At 36.3% G+C, this 25,417-nt stretch overlaps 1 protein-coding gene across 4 annotated transcripts in view; it reads left to right on the top strand.

Moving 5' to 3' along the window:
- Positions 1-25,417, top strand: part of LOC150085623 (uncharacterized) — a 327,518-nt gene that overhangs the window by 248,979 nt on the left and 53,122 nt on the right. For all 4 annotated transcript variants that reach the window (XM_090374144.1, XM_090374141.1, XM_090374143.1 and 1 more), the window contains one exon: positions 24,369-24,464. In XM_090374144.1, coding sequence (XP_090230270.1) covers positions 24,369-24,464 — 96 coding nt within the window. The remainder of the gene's footprint in view (positions 1-24,368; positions 24,465-25,417) is intronic.

The following is a 25,417-nucleotide window of genomic DNA, read 5'->3' as shown; positions in this document are numbered from 1 at the left end:
TCTGTGATCTAAATTGAAATTGAAATCTAGGAATATGTTGATTTATTTTTAATGATTAAGAGAAAGCGTTGTAAATGTCGATATAGGTTATTGCCAAATGGTCATGTAGCTGAAATTAACTTCGATGTCAGATAAATAACTTGCCGTTAAAAGTGATCATTTTGTCTTTAAGTACCCTTTCTTTCTGGTGATCTTTCTAATCTGCTAATTGCTACTCGGAAGTGTAATTAAAGTTTAATGTTCAATTACTTATCCACGTTTGATGTTTAACCTGTGTCGCCAACTAGTGAAAAGTAGAGCTTATGTTGAAATGCTGCACAGCGAAAGAATGTCCAGATAGAAAATAGATGTCGCTTCCAAAGGTACAATGTGTCAAGAAGCGCAACCTGATCCATGTGACAAATAGTATCTGGCGCTTTTGGGTGTATAATCCATCCTAGTTGTGGTCTTTACTTCTCCCATGAAAAATTAGATATCTTGACTTGAGCAGCGTGGTAGCGTTTATATTAAGATGCTCAGATTAGCGTTTACAATCTTATACTTTCAAGAAATAATTTAATGTACTTTGTTACAAAGACATTATTTCCATCTCGAGTGTATTTTTAATGGTAATTTTTCTCTTGTTTATTATATTCAATGCGTAATCAAATTTTACACTTAACCCATCTATTTATAAGCAATTGCAACTCGCTGTGTTTTGTTAATCCTAAGTTTGCATATAATTTTAATACAGTGACCGCTTTGTATTGATTCTGGGTGAGGAGTTTGTGAATAAGTAGATCACATGATAGTAATTCTCTTGCTCTATTTTATTAGACCAGCCAAGCTTTTAAAAGAATATGGACTAGGGTCTAGGGAAAAGAATATGCACTGGTCACGTACGTCTATTTCTTAGACAAGCTCCTTGAAACGAAAAAATCAAAGCAAGAACTCTTATTTAAAGAACATTGCTTTATCTTTCCTTTGAAATATCGTTTCAAAGGATAGATAAAGTTTTGATCGTTTTGAAGGTTTATATAAAGCAATTTAACGAAGTCTCTGAACAGAGAAACCTACGGGGATGAAAAGCTAACCATTCTAACAAAAAAAAAACCAAGAGCAGTCCAGGCATTTCACCATTAATGAAGTATACTATAGTTTCAATGCAAATTTGCTCTGTCTCTTTATGTATAAGTGTATCATTCGATCTCTCTGTCTCTCTCTGTGTGTGTGTGTGTGTGTGTGTGTGTGTGAATGCCCAGCAGTTTAATGTCACTACTGCCTAATACTGTTGGCTCGATGCTGTTCAGCAAGAAATAACCAACAGTGAAATCTCCACCGGTCTTACTCCGTTTATCCTTAGATATCCTCAAGTCTTTAGAGTTTCTTAGAAACAATGGCCGCGTTTTCTTTTTGATTATCGTAGACTACTTGTGCGGATTACTGCATACCTGGATGCGTCTTTCTTACGCTAAAGGTTCACTTGGGAAATGAGATTCTTGTTTTCTTTGCTCGCATCAGTTTGCTGCCAGTTTTCTCACTTATTATCTCGTCTCGCGCCACAACTCAATGCTCTGACTGCCACAGTAGATTAAACCTCTCTATTCAACTGTATTCTGCCTTCGGGCTGGAAACCGAACTCCGTTACCATACCTTCTTGGAAAGTCGAAATTGTGATGTAATTACTTGAGGAGGATTTCAAAAGTCTCTGATTCTTTTCCATCAAATGCTTTGTTGATTTTCCATTTCATTTTACTCCTATTGCGTAAAAAATACAGTGGTTAATAATGCAGCCGGAATTTCTGAACCTATTCTGTCTATTAATGTTATGATTTTAGTGTGCTCTAAGACTAATGCTGAATGACTTAAACTGCTTATTATTATTAACTGTTTACCTTCCTCAAACAGGGCCTCTGTTGTCCCCTTCGAAGTCATTGTGTGTTCCTTTATATAAAACGGCATTTTTATATAAAATTACATCAATTTTCCTTTTTAGTAGTTTATGCCAAGACTTTTTTCTGTGGGAGGTCTGAAATGGAAGACTGGAGCTTCGTTTTATGACCAGATGTTATAACTATCGTTAACTGAAAGAATAAAAAAAAATATTCAAGATCAACTCTTCCAAGGTAATTTGATAACACGGCCCCTATAATTCGAGACACGTAGAGAATTGTGTGTCTTACAGAGAGAAGACATCAGTAACAAAAAAAAGATATTGTATAATTTTAACTGAGCTTATCAGGGCCTCAAAGGGCATGATGCTTTCCGTTAAAAGAATCCAAAATATATTTCCATAATATTGCAAAATCGAAAAGTAAAAATATTATGAAAAAATATAAATATTATTTATTTCTTTATCTGAACAACTATTTTTCATCCACCTTATAGTCTGAAACTGGTTCCTTCTCATTATTCATATGAAGACTTAAATGTCCTCTTTCTAGAAAAAAAATGAATCTAATGAGGTAAATATACATGAAAATTGTACGCTTCATATGATTTGGAAAGAACAGGAAAAGTTTCTAATAGTGATGGTGGACACAGAGTAAGGCATGCTAACGCTGCTAACAGTTTCATTAATAAATCCTTTGTGTTTCACGTGTCAAGCTATTGAATATCATTTTTAATGATCTGTAGACCTTTCTTTATGACCGATTCTTATATCCAATAGTTATATTTGTCCTTCTGTAACAGGGTTCGAATTTTCAAGACAGGATAAATTTCATGTTCGTTTTTTAAACCCATTGCAGAGTAAATTGGGCTCTGATAAGAATTGGTTGGATTTTTACCAACCATCTTTGGTTTTTTACCCAGAAAATAAGTTGGCCGACCACCATAAAATACGTGCAGCTTACAGACAATACAGTGATGACTCAGAGCCTTACTTACTTTGATTCAAAAAATTAATATATTCGAGAATAAAAGATAACTCATCAAATATTCAATTTTCCCTGTTTTTAAAGAAAATAATTCTATCTAGAATTTTCAGTTCATGAGGTTCTTTCTAATAAATAAACTTACTTTTGAAGGCATCTATCCTGCTTATCAGGTGCCTTGTCCCATTCTCCATTGTGAACGGCCGTCCTAGAAATCGTGCAACCCTTTGGTTCAAAAAGGATTGCACTCAGTATCCATCCTTCCCCACTGTACTTCAAAACACTACTATCATTTGGAGTATCATCATCTTGGTTTCGTGTCGAATGTCTCGACTCCACAACACGCCATTCAGTTGCTTAGTAACAGCGCGGACCTGGGTAATACGATCATCTACATCTTTCTCATAAGTTCGCAACAAATAATAGATCCCAAATATCTGAAATGATTTACTGCCTTGACTTTTCCGACTAAGAGCTCTAAGTATCTGCTTTCTCTACCAGCCACCAAATACTTTGTCTTTGTAAAGTTAACTTTAAGACCTCCCATGCTGTAAACATCAAACAAATTCTTCATCATGAAGTCAATGTCATCGCGATCCTGAGCAATTATCACTTGGTCTTCGGCGAATAATAGAGAATGAATGGCACTGTTCCCATCTAAATTCCCATAACTCTACAAGAAGCGTCGTTCCAAAGTGCTAATACTGCATCAAGATAGATCTTTTAAGATCCGTGACATCCCACATCCTTGTCTCAGGCCTTTGGGTGTTACAAACTCAGCCGATACCAGTCCCCACACTTAACAGTTGCTCTGCAACTTATATACAGTCTCTTAAATTGACAATTGATTCGCTCACATTTATTCTTCGCATCGATCCCCAGAGTCTGCTAATGGGAACCGAATAGTAGGCCTTTTCAAGGTCGACAAAGACCAAATGTGTTTCCTGTCCTTTGGTTTTTTTATGGTCTGCCTTAAGGTGAAAGCATGCCTGTTCTTGTAACACAAAGCAATGCATTCTCTAGCCTCATAATTTTACTCAATAACCTACTCATGAAGGCCATCACACTAATTCCTCTGTAATTTACGTTCCAACATATTTCCTTATTTCCCTTAATTTTTTTTCACTTGCCTCTTAATAACGTGATACTTTCCTGATCCTCCTGTCTTCCAGAGCTAAGCCAAGCTTTAGATACGTTTCCTTCTTCTCAGAGATGACTTCAACAGTTTCTCCTATCATCCGTTCCGCCTTACTATTATTCAGTTTTCTTTCAAAACTACGTACTTTCTTTGCTTCCTCATATACCATAGCTTTAATACGATTGCAGACTTCATAAAAATTCCAGTTCTTGTGCGCATTTAATTTTTGATTAATCCTAGTTTTATGCAGTCCTCTAACACTCACCACTTTGAAGCAGGCTCACCATATATGGTCGTTCACCCAACGTGATGCCATCATCCTGCTCATTTCTCCTTTTTGCTATCGAATGTCTGATTGCTTGATTTACTCTTCATCGGCAGCACCTCTGCCGCATTACGATCAGATGTTCAATAATAGACCTTGGCCTCTTGTGTGCTTCCAAAGTAAATCTGTGGATATCTTTAAGCTGAAAGTATGAATTCATCAACTGGCACTCTTGCACTTCACACAATCGGATCAATCTTTCACCGTTATCACTTTGTACATCCTCACCAAAAGGTCCAACTGTTAGATTTCCAATGCCTCGACCAACTCTACTATTCAAGCCCCCAAGGACAAAATTCTTGGTTATCTGTGCATGTTTCCATAAATTCATTAACTGCTCAAAGAAATAAACTTATGAACCAAAAATTCTAAATGCCACTTTTATATCCCCATCACTCATCGAATAAATGAATAACTATAACAGAAGTCAAAAATAACCAATGAAATCTGGAGTTCTGTCCAGGAATTCATGAAGCTCCCTGGTCATATTCTACCAATGACTAGAAACTTTGAAGCATTTTTCAAGCAGAGCTCAGTTAATGGGTTCGACTGGATAGGATGCAGTGTTTACCAGAAACTTTTTTATAATTTTTTTTCAGCCTGCAGAAAACAAAGCAGTCTTGTAAATCATGCAATTTAAAAAATAATAAATACTGATACCTTGTGATAAAGCCAAAAACCTAACTCCCATTTAGTTCTAAGTTATGAAAAGGTACACGAAACGAAATTCTGTCGTAAAGCCAATAAATTTTTTTTAGATCAATAAAATGAATTCAAGGAAACCCATTTGAAAGATCTTTTGGACATTTTCTTCATGTGTATTTACTAATCAGTTGCTTCTTACATATTAAAATTTAAGTGACTGCCTAGTTTTAGGTATTCTTTTAATGCAAATTAAATCGGATTGGTGTATGAATTTTTTTTCCAGCATCAATACGCTGATTGAGAAACCACAGAACATCTGCTGGTACTCAAAGTAAGCTACACAAGAGGCTCCGATGTTATAAATAAATGGATACTTTCATTAGACCGGTAGACAATCAGCTACGCCACATATTTAATGTGACCATCAATAAATCTATGTGCACACTGTTACCTGTAATAGATTTTTTTTCCACTTACACTTCCAGGAACACTCCAGAATATAGGTCAACCTACCGTTATAGCTACGGCGCCTCCTTCCTTTCTCTCCGCCCTTTCTTCCATATAAAATGTATTAGATTTCCTTACGATGAAGAAACAGGTGCTGCTTGATTTATTCTTCATCGAGTTCTTAGCCAGCTTATAATGGTAGTTCTTGAGCAGTTCAGTTTCTTTACGAGAAGTTTGTTTGTTCAAATTTGTATCATACAAAAGGTCCAGGATCAGTTTCTGTAAAGGAGAGATAAAATATTAATTTATTTTAATTGAGATTCGACGTTCGATTATTGTAGTTCGAGCTTTCTTTGATGTTAGAGGGATGGTACCGCATTTCTCGTTGTCTCCATATGAAATAACGTCTAGAATCTGTTTGTAGTCTAAAACAGGACTCATCAGAGAAAAGAACTGTACTCCTTTTGTCAGGGCTCTGAGTCGCATGTTCATGACGTCAGTTTCGACGAGCTCTGCGGTGGTTTGGAGTTGATGAGATATAAACCACTGACTTCCTTGCGTAGAGTCCACTTGAATTAAGCCTTTTTAACACAGTGCGGTTGGAAATATTTTCACCACCTCTGGCTGCAGCAACCATAACAGGCAGTTGATAGAACATCGTAGGGTTCCGTCTTGGTGTTAGAGACGGATAGCGGTCTGTTCTGGTTGACGTAGCCCTCGGCGAACTTGGCCAGTCCTTCTGGTAAATGGTTCTTGTCTCCTGAAATTGCTTCCATAATGCTGAAATAACAGTGCGTGACACATTAAACCAATGTACCATCTCAAGTCATCCTGAGTACTGGAGATATGGATATAACACTGAGAAAGTCAAAAAACGGGAATTAAATGATGTTGCAAATTGTGTTTTTTATAGGCATGAATAATTTGCATAATGTGCGGCTGTGTAAGGTGGTTTCTCTATTTCTCTTGGAATTTTTATATCAAAAATTCGCGCTCAGCGACACTGTTCACAATAGCATATTCATGAAAAACAAATTTTATTCTGTTAATTTTTTCAAGCAGTGTAGAAAAACTGCACAGATTGTATGGTCGGTTTTTCATTTTAAAAAAAAAAGAAATTTTTTTTAATGAATTCCAAAAAAAAAAAAAAAATGCCAACCACACTTCACCGATATAGCAAGAAATGTGTGGGAACTAAAAAGAATTTGTTTACACTAGTTCATCCCTCAAAACGGATGTGACTGATTTCTGACACTTTCCGATGTATATTATTGAGAACAACGTGTGTGTGTTGTCAGAAACATTTGAATTCACATACAAGGAACAGAAAGATAAAACTGCTGCTTTCTCCGTGGGTGGGCTGCTTCTAAAATGAATAAAAATAACTTTCGTAGAAACCTCTCGCATAATTTATTTTCGCTTCGAGTGCAAGATGTCCCCTCCTGCTTATCAAAACAGATGACTTTCTCTCATCATTTTTCTTGTTAATCTCTCTCTCTCTCTCTCTCCACATTGCCTATGCGAAAAGTAAAAGTTGCACGATGGTCAATTTAGGAAGAGCTAATTATCTCATTCATCATTAATATATCGGCAAAATGTACGTGCACTTTATTTTAATAATTCTTATTCTTATTTCTCGTGTTTCCCCATTTGCATATGACTGAATGAATAAATAGATTTTAATTACCACTGAAATTCGCTTTGGCATTCGTGATTTCGTGACTCCCTGCCATTGTTAATCGCACATTTTCCTATCTAATTGCAAAATATTTCTTAACTGTGTGCTAAAAATGGACAATTGTTCTTTGAAAAGTTAGATTCCTTCATACTTCGCACTGATTTGCTAATAAATTTAATTAATAATTCGTCGGGAGTTAATTTTAAAATATTTCCGGAGTCATCAGGATTTTTCTTCTACGTGGTACAAGTCACGCGATTGTGTGTGTGTGTGTGTGTGTGTGTGTGTGTGTGTGTGTGTGTGTGTGTGTGTGTGTGTGTGTGTGTGTGTGTGTGTGTGTGTGTGTGAAGATCTGATTATTCTCATAGATGCATGTTTCATTGGTAAACGGGCAGTAAAAGCCAGCACAATGAGCTAACCAAGTACTTTATTTTTATCAAATTGCATTCGAGATTAGAAAATCGAAGTCGTTTGAAATCTTTTCTGTCGTGTTTATCTATGCAAGGAAACCATTTGATGTTATCGCCAAAATTTCTACAAAGATTCCGATGTGGTTCCCTGATTTTTGATAAGGGGGGTGTTCTATCTGCATTGTTAACTGCCTAGTTTAATTACGAGAATAAAATACGAAATTTGAAAAGTTTTTTGACGCAACTGGCATCTATCTTGCAGTAACCTCTGGTGGTTATTAGACTGATAACAATTCTATCACAGAGAGAGAGCAAATATGAATAACCTGATAGAGATAAAGTCACTTTTATGACATACAAAACCACGTCGAAGAAATATGAGTTTATCTTAAGATGTACTGAGGCGTTCCTCTACATTGCTCTTTGAGTAAAAAAGAGAAGGGAGAGGAAAACTTAAATAAATACAACAGACAAACTGAAGGAGAATAAAACTGTGGTCTTTTTTTTTTAAAAGACCAACGACAGAATTTAAAAAAATAGAATATAGAAAAGAGGTTGAAGTATATATCCATTCGATATTCCATGTCTTCCAAAACGACTTACTTTAACGAATGCACATTTTTACTGTATTCAAGTTTGGATTTATTCTAAATTATTGCATCCTTAGTGTAGACAGAAAATAAAGTTGGATATTTGGATGTACGTAGTTTTTTTTTTATCTCGAATTTTCTTATCGTATTTTGAGGAAACCAAGGTTTAGACAAAGGACGAATGCACCTTTAAATTTTAATGATTAAAAACGCAAACCTGCGTGCGACAAAAGTGCTTGATTTTATCGATTTTTCAACGATTGAGATTTATCACATGAACCTTGCAAATTAGATCACGCTATCCACTAAGCTCAGCTAAAAACGTTCGTAACCTCGTTATGGGAGCAGTTTACTTACTACATCTTATAGCAAAGGGAAATTCAGTACGGTATAACCAAAGAAAGAACTGGCAGGGAAAAAAATCCTCTTCAGTTTAATGCCAGAGTTGCAGCTAAAATTGTTAATCTGATTAATTCAGGTACTTTGTTTTTCAAATTGGAAAGGAAAAACTATGACTGGCAGCAATAAATCAATCACTTTATTAATATAAATGAAAAGATAACCGACTCAGTGTATAAATATCAGCCTGAAATAAAACTTCACTTAGAGGTAGTTGATAAAACTCGATGTGTATAAAAATATTACAACAAACTGAATGACATTTCATTACATATTTATTATGTTTTGTCAATCAAACTTACAATTATTACGAGCAGTGTTTCCCGAAGATGGAGGATGCGCAGATAAACTGTACGTGTTTTCTTCTTCTCTAGGCAGGGACGCTAGTCAAAAGAAATCTTCACATACGTATATTCATTCGTGTGGTGTGCCAGATTTCAATATGGTATAGATAATAAAAATGTTGATAACTTTTGAGGTGTAAATCATAAACCGTTTGTTATGGTTCACATTTCTTCTGAAGAGGGAAAATGAACAGAAATTCGTACGAATTTGTTATTCTGTACGCTGAACGACATCAAAATAAAAAAATTAAAACGGTGCAAAACATTCACATGATTGCTGGAAATGGTACTGGCGAGAATCCATTGCATAGTTCCGATCTCTATATCGCAAAATGCAAACTCTTGGTATCACTGAAATAACACATTGTTAGGATTTTAGGCGCATCAGCAACGTAGGCAATATTGGGCCCGTAAATAATGTCTATAAATTTCGTGTGTTCTCTAATCGATTTTCTGGGCGAAAAACCATGTTATCTTCGCCTGAGACCAACTAACTAAGCCACGTTGTGAAGAAGACCCATAAAAATTCGTCACTTCATTAAGAGGATTCGTACTCGGGTCTTATCCACCCAGTTTGGGGATAAAGGTGATTATACCATTAGTTTTTGATGCTTGCTTTCCTTTTCTATAAGTACTGCGCTTCTATGTACATGATTTTCCGTGTTGGCCAGGGTTATTTTGCTGCCTTGCACATGACCACCTTTCTACAGATATTCTCTTCTGGACTGGTCATTGTAGTGGTCATCCATAACCTTGTCACTTACCTCTAAACCTGTGATTATTGGAGCTAGATTATTATCAACAATATATTCGATTCGAATGTTTAATTTCGTATTTTCTGATTATCATGAAACCACTTATTTAGCTTCTGTGTAAACTGTTGCCTTTCTACTCCTAGGTTCTCAAAGTTTAAATTCGGAATGTCTTGCAGCTTTTATTAGAATTATGAAAATAGGGTATTTAATTATGAATTGTAAGAAATCAGTGTAGCTTTTTCTTATAGTGGAAACAATTTTTCATGCTCACAGATAGAAGTGTGTGATAATTACTCTGTAATGAATTCTTTAATTCCGCTTATCATAGCCTGCATAATAGCTTTTCTGTTCGGCAAAGGTGTATTGCAGGGAAGTAATCATCCGAGGGGGGATCTAATTTTTGCATTTCCTCCAAGAGTGTACTTATTATCTTGGCAATTGGAACAAATATGGAATGCAGATGGTTACCTAGTAATACTATTAAAACAAAGGGCGAAATGCCATGGAAAAATCCGTTAAATGAAAGATTGTAAAATCGATGGAAAAACTTGGTCACACCTAAACTTTAGCAACATTTCCACACTGCTCACCATACCCAGTTTTCAGAGTATATGCTAATCTACACTGATAGTTCAAAGCCTGAAGATTACTTGGATCATCGTTTACCACGTTCACTGCTTCTTGAATGTAAATATGTGGCTTCAGATTTTAATCCATGTGGAGCACCCTACTTATAACCTTTTCTTCCAATATTTTTATTTAAGGGGTTAAATTCGGTCAGGGAGAAAAAAGACCAAAATATTTCTGTCCTTTCCAATTCAGATTGACTCATTTCTTAGTTTTCAATTCCAGGTTCGAAAGAGATGTCAGAAAAGGCGGCAGCACAAATATTACCACACACTCATGTTGCTAAGAATATTTAATGAAACGCACCAAACCACATGAAATATTTAAATAATTTATTGGTAAGCAAGGATAAATTAATACAACTGTCTGTAAGTTAAAATCGAGATCGGAAGACGTTTCCATGTAGAAATTCAAAAAAAAAAAAAAAACCGTACCGAATTGTATTTAGTTATCGGGACTGGATCTAATTGTCAACAGATCCTCCTTTCATACAAAAAAAGTAAATATTTCACGTAGTTAAGTGTATTATTAAATATTTTCTTATTTAAAAGAAGTTTCTTCTAATTACCGATTCTCTTAAATGACCAAAACATTTTTGAATATTTAGAAAAAATCAAATTTGGTAGCAGATGCTTCATCTGCCACCCAAAGAATGAATATGGGGTGGCAGATGAAGTATCCATCTTTTAAAAAAATTAAGTTTTTTTTAAGTTCCGTACAATGACTCTAAAATCATGATTTTAAATAATTACAATTACATTTGGCAGAGAAGAGAACAAGCATGAACAAAATAAAAACAAGCCTTATAAAATAGTTTAATTCTGCTCCACTAGTTTAAGAGAAAACGCAGAGGAAAAATAGTATAAGTTCGGCTCTGTAGAATACAGCCGCTTTACTAACAGTTCAATGTACACTCTTTTAATCTACTACCCGCATGTTGATACTGAACCAGAATGTAAATGTGTAATGGCCTTCAGAAATTTCTTCGAACCTTCGCTCAGTCAGCTTTAAGAAGATGACAACATAATGTAAGGTATTTTTGTTTCTACAAGCAATTAACATCTGACTCCAATTTAAAAAGTTGTGTACGGCCGATTAACTGAAACATCTTTTATAATTACAGAAGTGCAAATATAATCATGAGGGTTAACGATCCCTGAAACTCTTTTGACCTTCATAGAGATCACAGATTTGTCACATTTGGGTTTAAGTTTGCGCTGAGTCACTAAACTGTAACCAAATCAGCATTAAATATTATGTTCAAGGAAAGCACTATACCATTAACACTGCTTAGTTTAGTTATGAGATGTTTACATAAATCCCTCAAGTCAGTACACTGGCACTGTCGTGTCAACGAACTTAAATGATGATGTTGAAAAAAATATCTGTGCATTGTGCGTCTGCTAACATGGGCACATTGTCAAGTACCCTCGTTGGTAGCACGATGGTTATAATCGTCTTCTTACACCAGGTGCAAAAGATCTGTTTGAATTCCGTCAATCAAACGAGGAATTTTTATGGTCTTTTTTTCAGGGCCAGAGTTCTTCGTTCTCAGAAGAGCGATGTATGGTTTTTCTCCCGAAAACTCGAGTTTTTCATCCAGAAAAAAGCAAACCCACCGAAGAATATGTGGATTTTCAGACACGATATGTTGACACCTTAATTGCTTTGGCGCTTAACACACGCACCTTGTTCTCTCCTGTCCTGTGCTTTTAGGGACAGGAGAATGTGTGTTTTAAACGCCGAACTATATTGTCCTGAGACATTTCTTTGCCTATTGATCAGGAGAAGTTCATATGTGTCAAGAAAAGGGGGTGGATTCTGGTCAGTTAGTAATCATGCAATATTTTAGAAGGGTTTTGACAGACAGTTTTGGTGGCTGATGCACTCAGTGAGCGTTGTTCGGCCAGTGATCCGTTGGAAAAAAAAATTTTTTTAAGAAAAAGTTTTCGTCAACTATGGGTTACTAGTTGGGTTTCAATGATCTGTCTTTTTGGGAAAATTGAGAGCTACTAGATTTAGGGAGTAATGTTAAAAAACATTCATATGCTTTGTATCCCAATGGTGAACGTGTTGGCATTGAGACAGGAAAGTTGGAAGATTACATGGGAAATGAGTACATTGCAACAAAGACAAAATGAATAAGTATGATTCAGTGGATCATTGTACCACTCATGACGAGAGGTTCTTTGTATCTCTGAGGAAGTTAATAATGTGTTAACAGTGGTTCTTTGCGCCACTGTTAACTAGAGATGCCTAACGCAACCAGACAAAGATGGTGGTAACATTATACTAAGTTAACAGGCGTTCCTTATTCCACTATTTTCCTTGTCCCTCTAAATAAAAAGACGTTGTTTTGTACCTGTGAAGTGCGCATCGACGTCAGTCCAGAAAGCGCCCCTTGATGCGGGCACGTGTACGCGGTTTAGGAAACTCCCAGTTAGGCTGCTGATCCTCCAGTTAGATCACTGGGATTCCACGCCCACAGCCTAGGTTCCTGGCTATCATCATAGGAATCCGGCGTTTTTTTTGTGCACTGCGACCCGTGTAAATTCGGAAGGGGGATTCTGGTGGGTTCAGGGCTTCAACACATCACTTTGGCCTCTGCTTCGACAAGACGGTTGATCCTGGATGGTTCTGCCAGGTTCAATCGGCTAGTGGGTTCGCCTGCAAGGGACAACCGTATCAATGCCATGACCTATCCTCATTGTCTGAGGGACAAGATTCAAGCCGGCGACGGTGCGAGTATAGTACTGGGTAGCCCTGGCTTCTCACTTCCGAGCGCATTTATTGATTGCCAAGTAGTGGGCATCCCTTTTGGGCTTCGTAGTGGCCCAGGCGCTAAACAAAAACAAAACCCCATGAATCCTGATAAAGTTACTTCTTCTGTTCCCAACATAGTCCTTATCCGAAAAACGAAATATTAGAAGTTGACCCTGCTGATTTAACTTCAGCAAAAAGACGGAAAACTGAAACAAAATCAGGTCCAACACTCCGTTACCTGATAATGCATTATTCAGGAATCGAGCAAAGGTATCTAGGAGTTACAATACGGACAGATATATGAAGTTTTCTGAACAATGTAACCAGGCAGCCAGGAAAACCCATGGAGTCCTATCGATGATTTATCGAACGCTATCCTGTAGAGATAAGGAGATCATAATATCACTGTATAAGGCAATTGTAAGACCACATTTGGAATAGTGTACAGTATTCGAGTATGGAGACCTTATCTGAAAAAGACATTAAGTTTCTTGAAAGAGTCCAAAGAGGCCAACTGGAATGGTGAGATCGGCAGGATGACAGTATGAGGAAAGATTCCAATTATGTGGGCTACAGAGCTTGGCAGTAAGGCACCTCAGAAGTGACCTGATTGAGATTTTATAAGGCTCTGAGAGGGATTAGTATAATAAATGAAGGTGGAATTCTCACTGTTCTAAACAATTCCAGAACTAGGGGTCATGAATTATAATTTTCAGGGCTTGAGGTTTAGATTGGATTGTAGGAAGTTTTCTTTTAGCCGGCGAGTCATTGATTTCTGGAACAAGTTCCTCTCGCGGGTAGTCGAGGCTGTCGGCTTGAATAAATTCAAAGGTCTACTGGATACTTACCTGTGTGAGGACGGAAGCATAGTGCAGCAATGGCCTGTGACTTCCTTGCACTATATGGGAATGGAATACTATTACTGTTGTTCACAGCTGTCAGCTGTTTAGCTATTGGAGCGGATCATAAGTTGTACTGATGTCATGTGACTATATTTTCGAGCATCTTGTATCGACTTGTAATGTGACCTTTAGTAATCCTTATGGAACCCCTATATATGTCCCTTATATTTGTCCAAAGGTTCTCGCCGTCTCTCCTCATTTCATTGTTATTCTGTGCTACACCACAATACCAACTTTTGCCCTGGTTCGTCGCAAGCTGCACGAGTTATAGCACGTTTACTACGTGTTCTGTTAATTTTGTCGAGCAGTAGCGTACGTCTTCCCTGGAAGAACTCTGGCTGCACGTTTTTTGAATTTCTAAAATGAAATGACTCTGAATCAACTCAGAAAAGTACAGTCAGAGGTCTTCCAAGGAAGGTTCGAAACGAGTCGCTTACTCCCATCGCTCGCTATTTACTAAACTTGATCGGTATCAAAATATAAGTATCAGTATTTAAGAGCGGATTGCGTAAAGGATGTTCTAACAATTTTTATTGTGGTGTTTTGAAACTGTCATAATTTTCTCTTTCTTTCAGTGGTGTTTTAAATATTTATTTTGACAGCTATTTTTTGTTGTAATTTTAAGTATAGCTTCCCATTTCTAATTTGGTTGTTGTTTGGTATATTTCACCTTTTTGTTACTCGTTTTCAATTATCTTAGGTCTAACGGTCTTGACACAATGAATTCCAGATCCTTATTTACTTAAGAGAAAAGCCAGTGAGTCTCAGTTTAGTAATTCCAGACTGAGAACGGGCTCAACTAATTCTACTAATTAAATATCGATAGCTACCTCCAGGACTGCTAAAATCCTCTCAGCAAGTTACAGCATACAACTTAAAATATAGATTTTCCACTCCCATGAATATATATTGAAAGACTTCCCATTAAATGAGATTATTTTACAGAAAAATCACGAGGAAAATTAATATTCCAGCGTTATACTGTACTCATTCTCTGTAAGAGTGTCTTTTATTTGTCGTACATTCCGTTTGGTGCCATGCTACTGCTAAGCACGGTTTATGATATAACCTTGAGAATACACGAGGTACCTAATTCACGCTTCTTCAGTTGGCTGCCGTTTCTGGTGTAGCAAGATTAGAGGATTTTTGTAAAACACTAAGAATGTCTTAAAATCAAGCTGTGAAAACAAGATTAGTGCCATGGACCATGCTAAGACGTAAGCCAGTATTTCCCTGAAGCCATTGCTCCTAAATTAACATGAACTTTATTTGAAATCCTCTGTTTATATTTTTATACTCGCGCATCACCCGTTTTTCATGGTTTCTGTTTTTGTTCCTTTTTCTCCGCCCTCCATTCTACAAACTTTCTTGCCTCCTCCCCCCCCCTCTTTTTCCGCACATTAATCACCGCTTTTCATTTTCTCGATATTTCTTTTTTTAGTCTTTAAGCGTCTCAACAAAACTCTCTGTGAATTATCTCCTCGTGTAATCTCATTAGGGAATATTTCAGTCACTGTGTGGATAAGCAAAAATAATTTTATCTGTTAAATTAAGGATTACATAATAATGACACCTCCAGATATGCGTTATCTTACACTGTCATGATTTATGTGTCTGCGCGTTCAAATAATACGATGTCAGATCCAAGTAAATGGAAAAGAAGCTTTAACTTCTTTCTAAAGCGTTTAATTAGTTTACTGTTTCACACGAAGGTATATTACAAGTAAATTCACACTACGCATTTTAATTAATTAGATTGGTGAAAAACACACATTACCAAAACTAATCAGTTTTTTTTCTTCCATAGATGGATTCTAGATGGCTCGTTAATACCAATCTTGTTAATGAAAACCCTGTTTACAGCGATGCGTTTCTCTCTCTCTCTCTCTCTCTCTCTCTCTCTCTCTCTCTCTCTCTCTCTCTCTCGGTTTTGTTTACTCCGATAAGAGCTTTAGAATGAAATTTTCGAACACGCTCATCTGCTCTATCATTACTGTCAAGCAAGAATATGAAAAAAAAATCCTTAAACTGGAACATTAAAGCTATTGTCATGAATGCTAGCCAGCATTCCTTGCTAATAAATATTACCAATGTTCTGTCAAGCATTAACCAAATCAGAATACATTACCATAATACTCAAAGTATCATGTCAATGATAGCGATTGTACTTTGCGCATTCCTGTAAACTTTAGAACCTTCAAGGACTTAGCCAAAAGAAAAGGGTTGAGATTTAGTTTTAGACCTGTTATAGCTCAGTGGTAAAATGGAGGAACAATCCACAAACAACTAATTTCAGCATTGAAGAGAAACAAAAACTGCGAGATTTCCTCAAAGAAATAATGTGAATGGGACTGAATCAGATCTGAAGAAGCGTAAGCAAAGTACAAACTTAACCTGGACGATTTTTAAAGGATCTAGATTTCAATAGACATTGTAAAGTAAAATATTCGAGCTTAGCTTACGACTATTCAGATGGAGCATCGCAATGGATTTAGCAGGATTTATGGATCCCTGAATGGACATGAGGAAAATATCTAGAGGAGTATACGTCAGTACGTTTGTTAAATGATAGAGGATGATGGGATATCAAAAGCAGTTTAGAGAAGAAAAATTACATATCTGTTGGAAATTAATTATGCTTGTTTTAAATTAAATGAAATAAATTAAAATTTAAAAATGAATTATATATAAAATTTAAGTTTTAAATTTTATTTAATTTTTCTAGAAAGGTATGCTGGTACAATCGGTAATTTTGTTTCAGCATAGCGGACGAATTCAATTACCCGCTGGCTCAAACCTTTTGCAGGTTTTGATTACCTCCTTGAAGTGATTATCGGCATGATATTAAACTATGCAACTTTCGTCTGAGATCGACTAACTCAGCATGTTATGAAAAGGTCCATAAAAATGTTTCGCGTCGTTGATGGGATTTAAACTCGCGCCTTTTCCACCCGATGCAGGAGGACGGTGATTATAACCACTTCGATACCGTAAGGGGTTGTTTCAAATGTCAATCAAAGACGGTACTATTCATAAATTAAACAGTGACAATCTTGCATTGTGGTCCCATTCTCCAATAAAAATTTGTTTCATCTGTAGATTTATTACCTCTTTCAATAGACAGATTTTTCCTCAGTGAATGAAGCTGTTTAGTGTGCCCTGTTCCTTCTAAGTCATCAACAAGGAACTGCATTCTTCACAAGAATTGCTTGTTACTTCCACAACTTCTGGAGATAAAATAATATGATAAAATCCTGAGTGCCTGATTCGGTTATCACCCTCTTCAACTATAAGCGAAATACATCCTAAATTTTCTCCGAGACCAACTAGCCGGTCTAGTTGGTCTCGGAGAAGATTTAGGGACGAAACAAACATATCTAGAGAGATGTTTGTTTCGTTGTAACTATGATGTTAAATTTGCAATGAATGTCCAATAGTATACTGTTCTGGGAACGGTGTTAAATTCGCGAGGAATGTTCAAAACTATTTTGGGAACGGAACATATCCATTTCAACTGCAGTGGACCGAAAATTTCATGGCATTAGTAAAAATTCAGTCGCTGTGAGGATACGCATAAAGAATAATTTTAATATGTTAAAGATTACAAAATAATGACCCCTCCAAATAGTATGTAGTAGTAGTAGTAGTAGCATGTGATGCAAGAAAGCAAGCTTATGCAGCATCAGCCAAAAAAAAAATAATAATAAAAAAAATAAAAATAAAAAATCACACCATACCCTCCAAATGCCTGTCCAGTTCCTCCTTAAATTTATTCAACCTATCAACTTCCACAACGACAGATGGAAGTTTGTTCCAGCAATTAACCACCCGCTGGCTAAAGGCAAATTTCCGCACATCTATTCTACATCTGTCTTTTCTTAATTTGAATTTATGCCCCTTAGGTTTGTAATCTGAACAAGTGGAAGGATCCCATCAGAATTCAGCGTGCTCAACCCATTCAATGCCTTATACACCTCAATCAGATCACCGCGCAGGTGCGTATTCTCCAGCCACTGCAATTTGCAGAACTTAAGCCTCTCTTGGCTCTTGGTAAGAGGATTCCTTAATTCCCCTCACCAATCTTGTTGCCCTTCTCTGTACACGCTCAAGCAAATCGACATCCTTCCTAAAATGAGGCGTCCAGACCTGAACGCAGTACTCAAGGCGTATCTGCCTATTCAAGTAATATGGTGTTAAATCTAAGTAAAAGGGGGAAAATAATGTTTGACTAAAGCATTTAATCGGTGCTAAATCAGTGTTAATCAGTTTTATATATACGAACGTATATTTAATATATGAACTATGAAATTTATAGTAAATTACTAATTAAAAATTACGATTTGAAATTTCATCGAAATTAATTTGAATTAAATCTCACACTTTTATTCTTCTTTCGGACTAGTTAAAATTTTATTTGAATTTTAGTTGTCATTATTCAGAGATTTGACTTAAATACCAAATTCAATTTCCGTTTAAGAGTAAATCAATCAAAATTCGAACCTAAGTTAAATCTTAAATAAGATGGACTTAACTACGTATTTCAGATGTTAGTTAATGAGTCTTGAGAGAATGTGTGTGAAGATCATAACTGTGGATAGAATTTTGAATTATCTAAATTATAATGGAAATTAAGAAAATTTTATATGTTGTATAGTGCACATTGATCATCGTTGACCCGACGAAGAACAAAGGATGTGAGGTTAAAAATTAAAGCAAGAATAAAGCAGATTTACGACGTCCGAGCAGGCGAACCGCGTGTAGTCAAAAAGGAAATGGCATTGTGTATAATGTATGGCCCTCTAGTGAGAATTGGAAGGTGACGACATCTGTGTGTGTTGGACATGGTGAAACGTGTGTAGAAACGCCGGTAATTAGTCAATTCGTTATATATTAAGTTGACGCATAATGAAACTTGGCGATAGCGAGGTGAGATAAATGGCTAATGGAGTAGGAGCAACAGTACCTGAACTTCTCGAAGGTGAAGGTTGCCCTAATAATTTCGGAGAAATAAGAACGAAAAGTATAGGATAGCTTAAAGTCTAATGCAAGGTATTAGGTAAAGCCAGGGATTGCAAGCCCGTTCCTATAGTAGGACCCTGAGCTGAATTTCCATGTCCTTATGCTTGAGCTTAAGTGGGGTTATGTATAATACACAGTGTTGTATAAAAAATATATATATATATTTAAATACACCAAGGAAGCGGAGTGTATACTATGTACATTATATACATAACTCTAGGACAATTATAAATCTGAAACCGTAATTTTTGTTTTATGGTTACTATATCGGTGCAATTTGGCTATGGTAAGAGCTTTTGAAATTTATAATATTTATGGACTTTCTAAGGTGATATTTCCAATATGAGATAGGGAAATTATTGTGAACCAGTTTATTGTACAATGCTTTAATGTTAGTTGTGCATGTTGAACTTTTAATGCAGATAGAAGCAATCCTGAGGCATTGGAACAGAATATTTGCATGTACCGATTTAGAGATATTGAATTCGCAGTGTGAAAGGCTGACCACATTGAAATTAAATGCATCTCTTTTGTTATAGACATTTATATCTATTGTGTTGTGGGCCTATATCCGAGTAATTGGCCATGTTATCTGAGGTGTTAGTTTTTTCCAGGGGTAAGCTCTTTTGGATATAGGCTGCCGTAATCTTGAATGAAATGTGGTCAGTTAAAGACATAAATTGACATAAGTAACGTTCCTTAAGTTTCCAAGTAGAAGCAGTTTTCTTCTCGCGTAGTCTGTAAGTAAAACGTAGATATTTACGTGTGTTCCTACCTCCCAAACATTCTTACTTTGGAACCTCCCTAGGTTATTCGGCGACTATCGAATAATCAGCTGTCATCCACCAATCGAACCGTGGTACTATCCAACATGCGCCTTTACTGAGACCGATGCCATGGTAACGAAAAATCTTTCAAACCACATACTGACTCCATTAAAGCAGAATTCAGAGAACCATCGTATCTGTCTGATGAAAATTCGATGGAGGCTCCTCTAGAATAATAATTGCCAACTCTCTTAACTGTGTTTTGTCCTAGTAATGTGCTTCGTAAGTCTTTCGTTTAATGCTCTTTATTGTGCAAACCTTAACTAATCGCTGCAAGCAAAAGGAGATAACAGAATCCCAAAAGGAATTTCAGGTTTGGATTTCTATGAAAAGTGGAAGTTAAATAACGTTTAGAGTTCAGGATATGAAGATAATCACGTAATAAGCAGTTGTCTCAGATCTCATTGCAATATGAAGTAGTTCACCAATATTGATGAACAGAATTACGCATTAATTCTAATTATCCGCTTTACGTATTGGAGTGTACCTTACCGAGGATCAGCAAATCAACAATTTGATTAGGATTGGCCATCCAAATGGCATGTAATCTATAATTAAAATAACCCACTGAGAGAATGAGGCAACGCCCTCTATGGAATGTGCTATAAAATACGTTGGTGTACCCTTCCAGTTCATTATTTTAATTATAGATTGCACGTCATTTGGATGGCCGACTGGAATCGGTTAGTATATTGCCAAAATTATAATTCATTATTAAATTAATTTTACTGTCAATTGGGCTAGAATCCCACTAAACCTGTAAGTTTAAATTTCATTAATTTTGCAATTTAAAGTTCAAATTCATGAAATTATTTATTATATTTCGCTTTTAATTTTTAGAGGATTATGACCGAAGTTTCTGACCGACCATAAATTTTAACGATGAAAAATATTTAAAATATGTTATGAAATTTGAATTTATTTTGCAATTATTATGAAAAAATTTATAATAGAACTAGATGAATTATTTTATACTACTGTTGTACATCCAATTAGCAACCTTGGTGGGTAGTTCAGGCTTGATAGTTTGGGGAAATTTGAGTGTTAATTTCGCAAAGGAAAATGGTTTCGCAAACAAACTCTCATTTAACATATTCTGAATAAATTTTTAGTTACTGGTTTCTTTTATTTCTATTTATGTGTACCCGTATTTTTCGAGTTTAAATACGCCCTCTTTTGTACCCTACTAAAATTTTAAAGTTGAATTTTAACTGAGGAAGATAAATAGAAAAATTTAGTTCGATACTTCTAAATATCTTAAATTTAAAAATTATCCTGAATCAGTAGAAAAATTAGGGAAATTTTCGTTAAATTTTTAATCAAAGGTTAAAACATTTTGAGCCTTTTTTGTGTGAAATCATCGTACGTGGGAAGCTCTGATAATGGTGAATTAATTTCTTCTTTAATGCACTCTCAATATCCTCTCTTAGTGGTTGCTCTTGAGAAAGGTGGCAGAAAGGGGGGAGGGGAAGTTGATGCTGTGGTATTGTGTTCGCAACACTGAGTTTGGTGTGTTGGCTGAAGATATTCTTCAGCATATAATTCGCCTGTGGCTAGTGGATTAGTTCGTGTTGACACGCTCTTACTGTCCAAGTTGTTTAAGGAATTAGCTGTTTATCAGCCCTCAGATGAACATTTTTATAAAGTTTTTTTTTTTTTTTTTTTTTTTTTTTTTAATCTCAGTTATAGAAAATTTATGCTACACCAACCAGAAGAGTGGCACGTTTGCTGGGATTGTTGCGTAATGAAGCTGTCGGGCGACATGTTCACGTTCTAGTACTCGAGAGGAACTGATTAACGAACACTCGCTCCATTCAGGGATTTCCTGCGAGGCAAAATTAGCCAACAATTGCTCTTTTATCTTCCTAAGAAAAGAAACTTGTTATTGTGTGCTAACAAACTTCTCCAAGCAGAATGTTGTATTAATAGCCTAGTCAATATTTCATGAAAAGTAGCTTAAGCTAGTTAGAGGAGATTAGAATTTCCAAAGAAAGTATGTTCGGATGAAATCTGGTGAGTCTGTTGGAAAGAAATCAATCCAGTTAAAATTTTTTTAAAGGAGCTAGTGTTGGTCGCTTTTTTTTTAGTGTTGCTCGGTTTGTCTCCTACACGACGTACAAAGTTCGGAAGACGCACAACGTGAAGTTAAGATTTTACTTTGTATGTTGTATTTAAACGTTTGCTGCAAATATTTTATACATGAGTATTCTCGTTTATAAAGGAATTTGCAAACTTTTTTTAATAGAGTTTTACAAAGACTATAGAGTATGGGTTTGGGTCTTCAACTGTTTTACGATGGATGGCACTGGCTATGACAATTATTTCCATAAAAATCGTTTTCCAAGCAACAATGATTACGTTGGAGAACACATCTCTTCCCATCTAAAGTGGTTTGCAGTATGGTGAGATTTCCAAAAGTCTCCTCATATGGTCTTTAACAACCATATTCTATGAATCATCGGAGACCCTGCTATTATTACGACATAAGTCACGTGTTGATCCGTCTCTAACTGCACACATCCGTGTGGTCTGGGTGCTAGACACCCTTATTCTAAGGTGTTTTTTTTATTGTGAATGCCTGAACCAGCTATCTGAATTTATTGTGGGGTTATAAGCCTCCCTTCAACTGGAAGAAATATGGTCGCCAATCGTTGTCAACCAGCACGGACTCCTGTAGCTTTGGGCATAATTATTCATGCTAGTTTGTGGATGAAATATTAGGCGGTCCAATGGGAGCTGTAGATAGGTCCCATTTCATGACCACCATTAGTTTCTATTTTTGGAGAGGAGGCCCCATTCCATGCAGAATATGACGCGAAGTTCAAAGCTCTAAGAATCTGTTATTTGAAAGGACAAAATTCATTGTTATGAAACCAAGTGTACTCTGCCATAATAAACGATAAGTTCCTTAGAATTGAATTTTTTGTTCTCCTGCACAGCTAACCTTACCAACATTACTTGCCCAGATATGTCGCCGTTGTATGCAGTCTTACAACTGAAGGAATTAGTTCAAATATTGTTTTACAGAAAGAGTGGGCTTCGCTGTATGAGACCTAATTGTCCCACCGGCTTCTACTGAAGTATTTCTTGAGCGCGGACTCAGAAGTGTCGGCCTTTTCCGTGGATACTATATTCACTTCGCTCGATGTAGCATTCATCAAGTAATTCTTCTTTAGAGTGCATAAAGAACAGATGGCATAATTTCCTGCTCCAGTCCTTGATGAGTAAAAGAAAAAATTAGCACACGTTGTGGGAAAAAGCATCATTCTAAAATTATTTGTTTATTCAGTTTTTCACCCCTATACAGCGTTTGTGCTAGGAGGGTTAATGCTGCCCACTTAGGTGTAATTCAAATATCCTCTGAAAGATAGAGGATACTGAGATGCTATTCTTAGCATACTTATGCTAAGAAGAGTGTCCTAGCGTTTAAATAAAACCCTTGTACTGCTGCACTTCTACTTGACCATTCGACTACATTTAGAAAACTGGTACGAGCGGTTAAGCAGGGATACGCGTTTGAGCTGAAGGCGATTCGAGACCAACTGACCGCTAAATACGGTCACTTGGGGTCAAATTTTTCTGTTCTCTATGGCAATCGTGAACTATAAAAAGAAAAATTTATTTATTTAAATGTTTATTTATAGATTTTAGCTTCTTGTATTTTCACAGTTAACATTCCATTCTCGTATTATACAAAAAGGATAGGATTTTTGTTATTCTTGTTGTTTTATATATAAATACGATATTGTCGGATTGTTGAACGTTATTGTCCTCAAGTGATGATGAATAACGTCTTTCGCAGATGGAACTGAACTCTGTCTATGGTCGCATTGTCTTTGTTCGGTGATCATTGGACCAAATTAAAAAAAATGCTCTGAGATGCCAAAAATTAGAATTATTTTAAACGCGGACAATAAGAGGACAAAACAGTTTTTTTTTCATTTTCAGTGCGGCTCAAGTGTTTTGATTGCTTGTCATACTGACCTCTAAAACGTTTTCTGCTCCCATTTTAATCAGAAATAACATGCACCAGGGGAACTGTAACAATAAACATTTGAACACTGATCTGTACCGTTCGTGCCAATATTGATTACAGTTGTATTCACTGTGAACTTGCAAACAGTAGGAACTATGGAGTTAAATTGTTTGTTTTAAATTACCTGGGTTGAAGTATCGATTTTCAGTAGGAATAAACTTGATTTTATTTCGAAAGTAAAAAAATAATAAATGAATGTAGAAAAGAAGCCTAACTTTTCATAACGTACTTGCTCGTCTTTCATGCTTACTTTTCTCAAAAAATAGCAAGACTTCCTTAATTCTAAGTGTTCTGAGAACCTTATTTTTATTTTTTGGCTGCTTCATTGTTTCCATAATCTTATTTAGACGAACAGAATAGCATGTTCCCTAAAGGAAGAAAAATATAGATACCGTCCTGGCACTGGCGGATTTGGAGCAAAAACATGACATATGTACTTTAGCTTGTAAGACTGTTGTGCGTGTTTTGTCCACCGAAGATTGCCGTCAGCCGAAGTGACAGTTCTATATATTGCAGCCATCGCGTTTTGAAGCAGTTAGGCTTAGAGCAGATAGAGGAGATTCTAAAAGCAGCAGTTTATCAATTATTGTATTATCTCTTTACTGCAGCCTCTCCGTGAAGGATAACATCCCGACCTCCAGGGATATGAAGCAACAACAACTCTCCACACTGGACCATTACTTCACCGGGGACAACGAGTCACCGTAAGTATCAAGACTTTCAACTTCTATTTATATTAATGGGAATTTTCTGGTATTCTTATGGTGGGAATTCGAAATCTTCTTAATTTAGCAAAGCTGGACATTTATTTTTATAGAAGTTATTTGGTCTCATCGAAGACACTATGCATCGAACGATATTAACACAAATATCAGGTATCCTCTTTAGAGCAGTTGAGCGTCCTTCCGGCTATTTCAAGATTTCTCTTAGTTTCTTTAACAGATCCGTTGGGAAATACTTGGTATTCCTTAAATTTGCACATATGATATGCTGCACGTGTATAGGCCATGTTATATGGCCTATACTCGTGCAGCATATCATAGGAGCAGCAGTGCGTAGCACACACTTCTTGATTAGACCGGGTTTCGAGCCTGTCACCACCAAATACGGAGGATGCGGAAAGGTCAGGGAATGACCACCTAAATGCTCCTAAAAACCAAATAACAAACAAACAATGTTTGTTATTTGGTTTTTAGTGTGTGTTATCAAGGACCGACTGCAGAAACTCACAAGGAAACATACTCCCTCCGCCTGATATCTACAGGTGATTGAAGAAGCTTTAAAGAATTCTTCCGGTTTCTAAGGACGTTCAAGCAACCAAGGCTTCTCCAAAGAGAAGCCTGGGTTAGATACATTGTACCTTTTTTTTTTTTTTAATTACAACTTCTACTGCTGGAGTAATATGAATGCAAGAGGGACTAAACACTCAAGCAAGTGTTGACAGCTTGCTTGAGTATGTCTGGCCTTGAGCAAGTTTGTCACACTCGCTTCTCCATGTAAAGTTTGCTTAAGATTCCGATGCTCCATAAAGCCAATAACCTTACCTAAAATAGCAATAATAATAAAATAAAACGCAACTTTGATTGAAAAATATTTGTCACGAATTCTTGCTCCACTGTTTACTTCAGAAACATTTTACAGAATTTAATTACTAGAG

The sequence above is a fragment of the Mastigoproctus giganteus genome, chromosome 5 (assembly GCF_048544385.1).
Source record: "Mastigoproctus giganteus isolate SK-2022 chromosome 5, ASM4854438v1, whole genome shotgun sequence".
Classification (NCBI taxonomy): Eukaryota; Metazoa; Arthropoda; class Arachnida; order Uropygi; family Thelyphonidae; genus Mastigoproctus; species Mastigoproctus giganteus.
The sequence above is the reverse complement of the archived record's forward strand: the minus strand, read 5'-3'. Positions and strand labels throughout refer to the sequence as shown.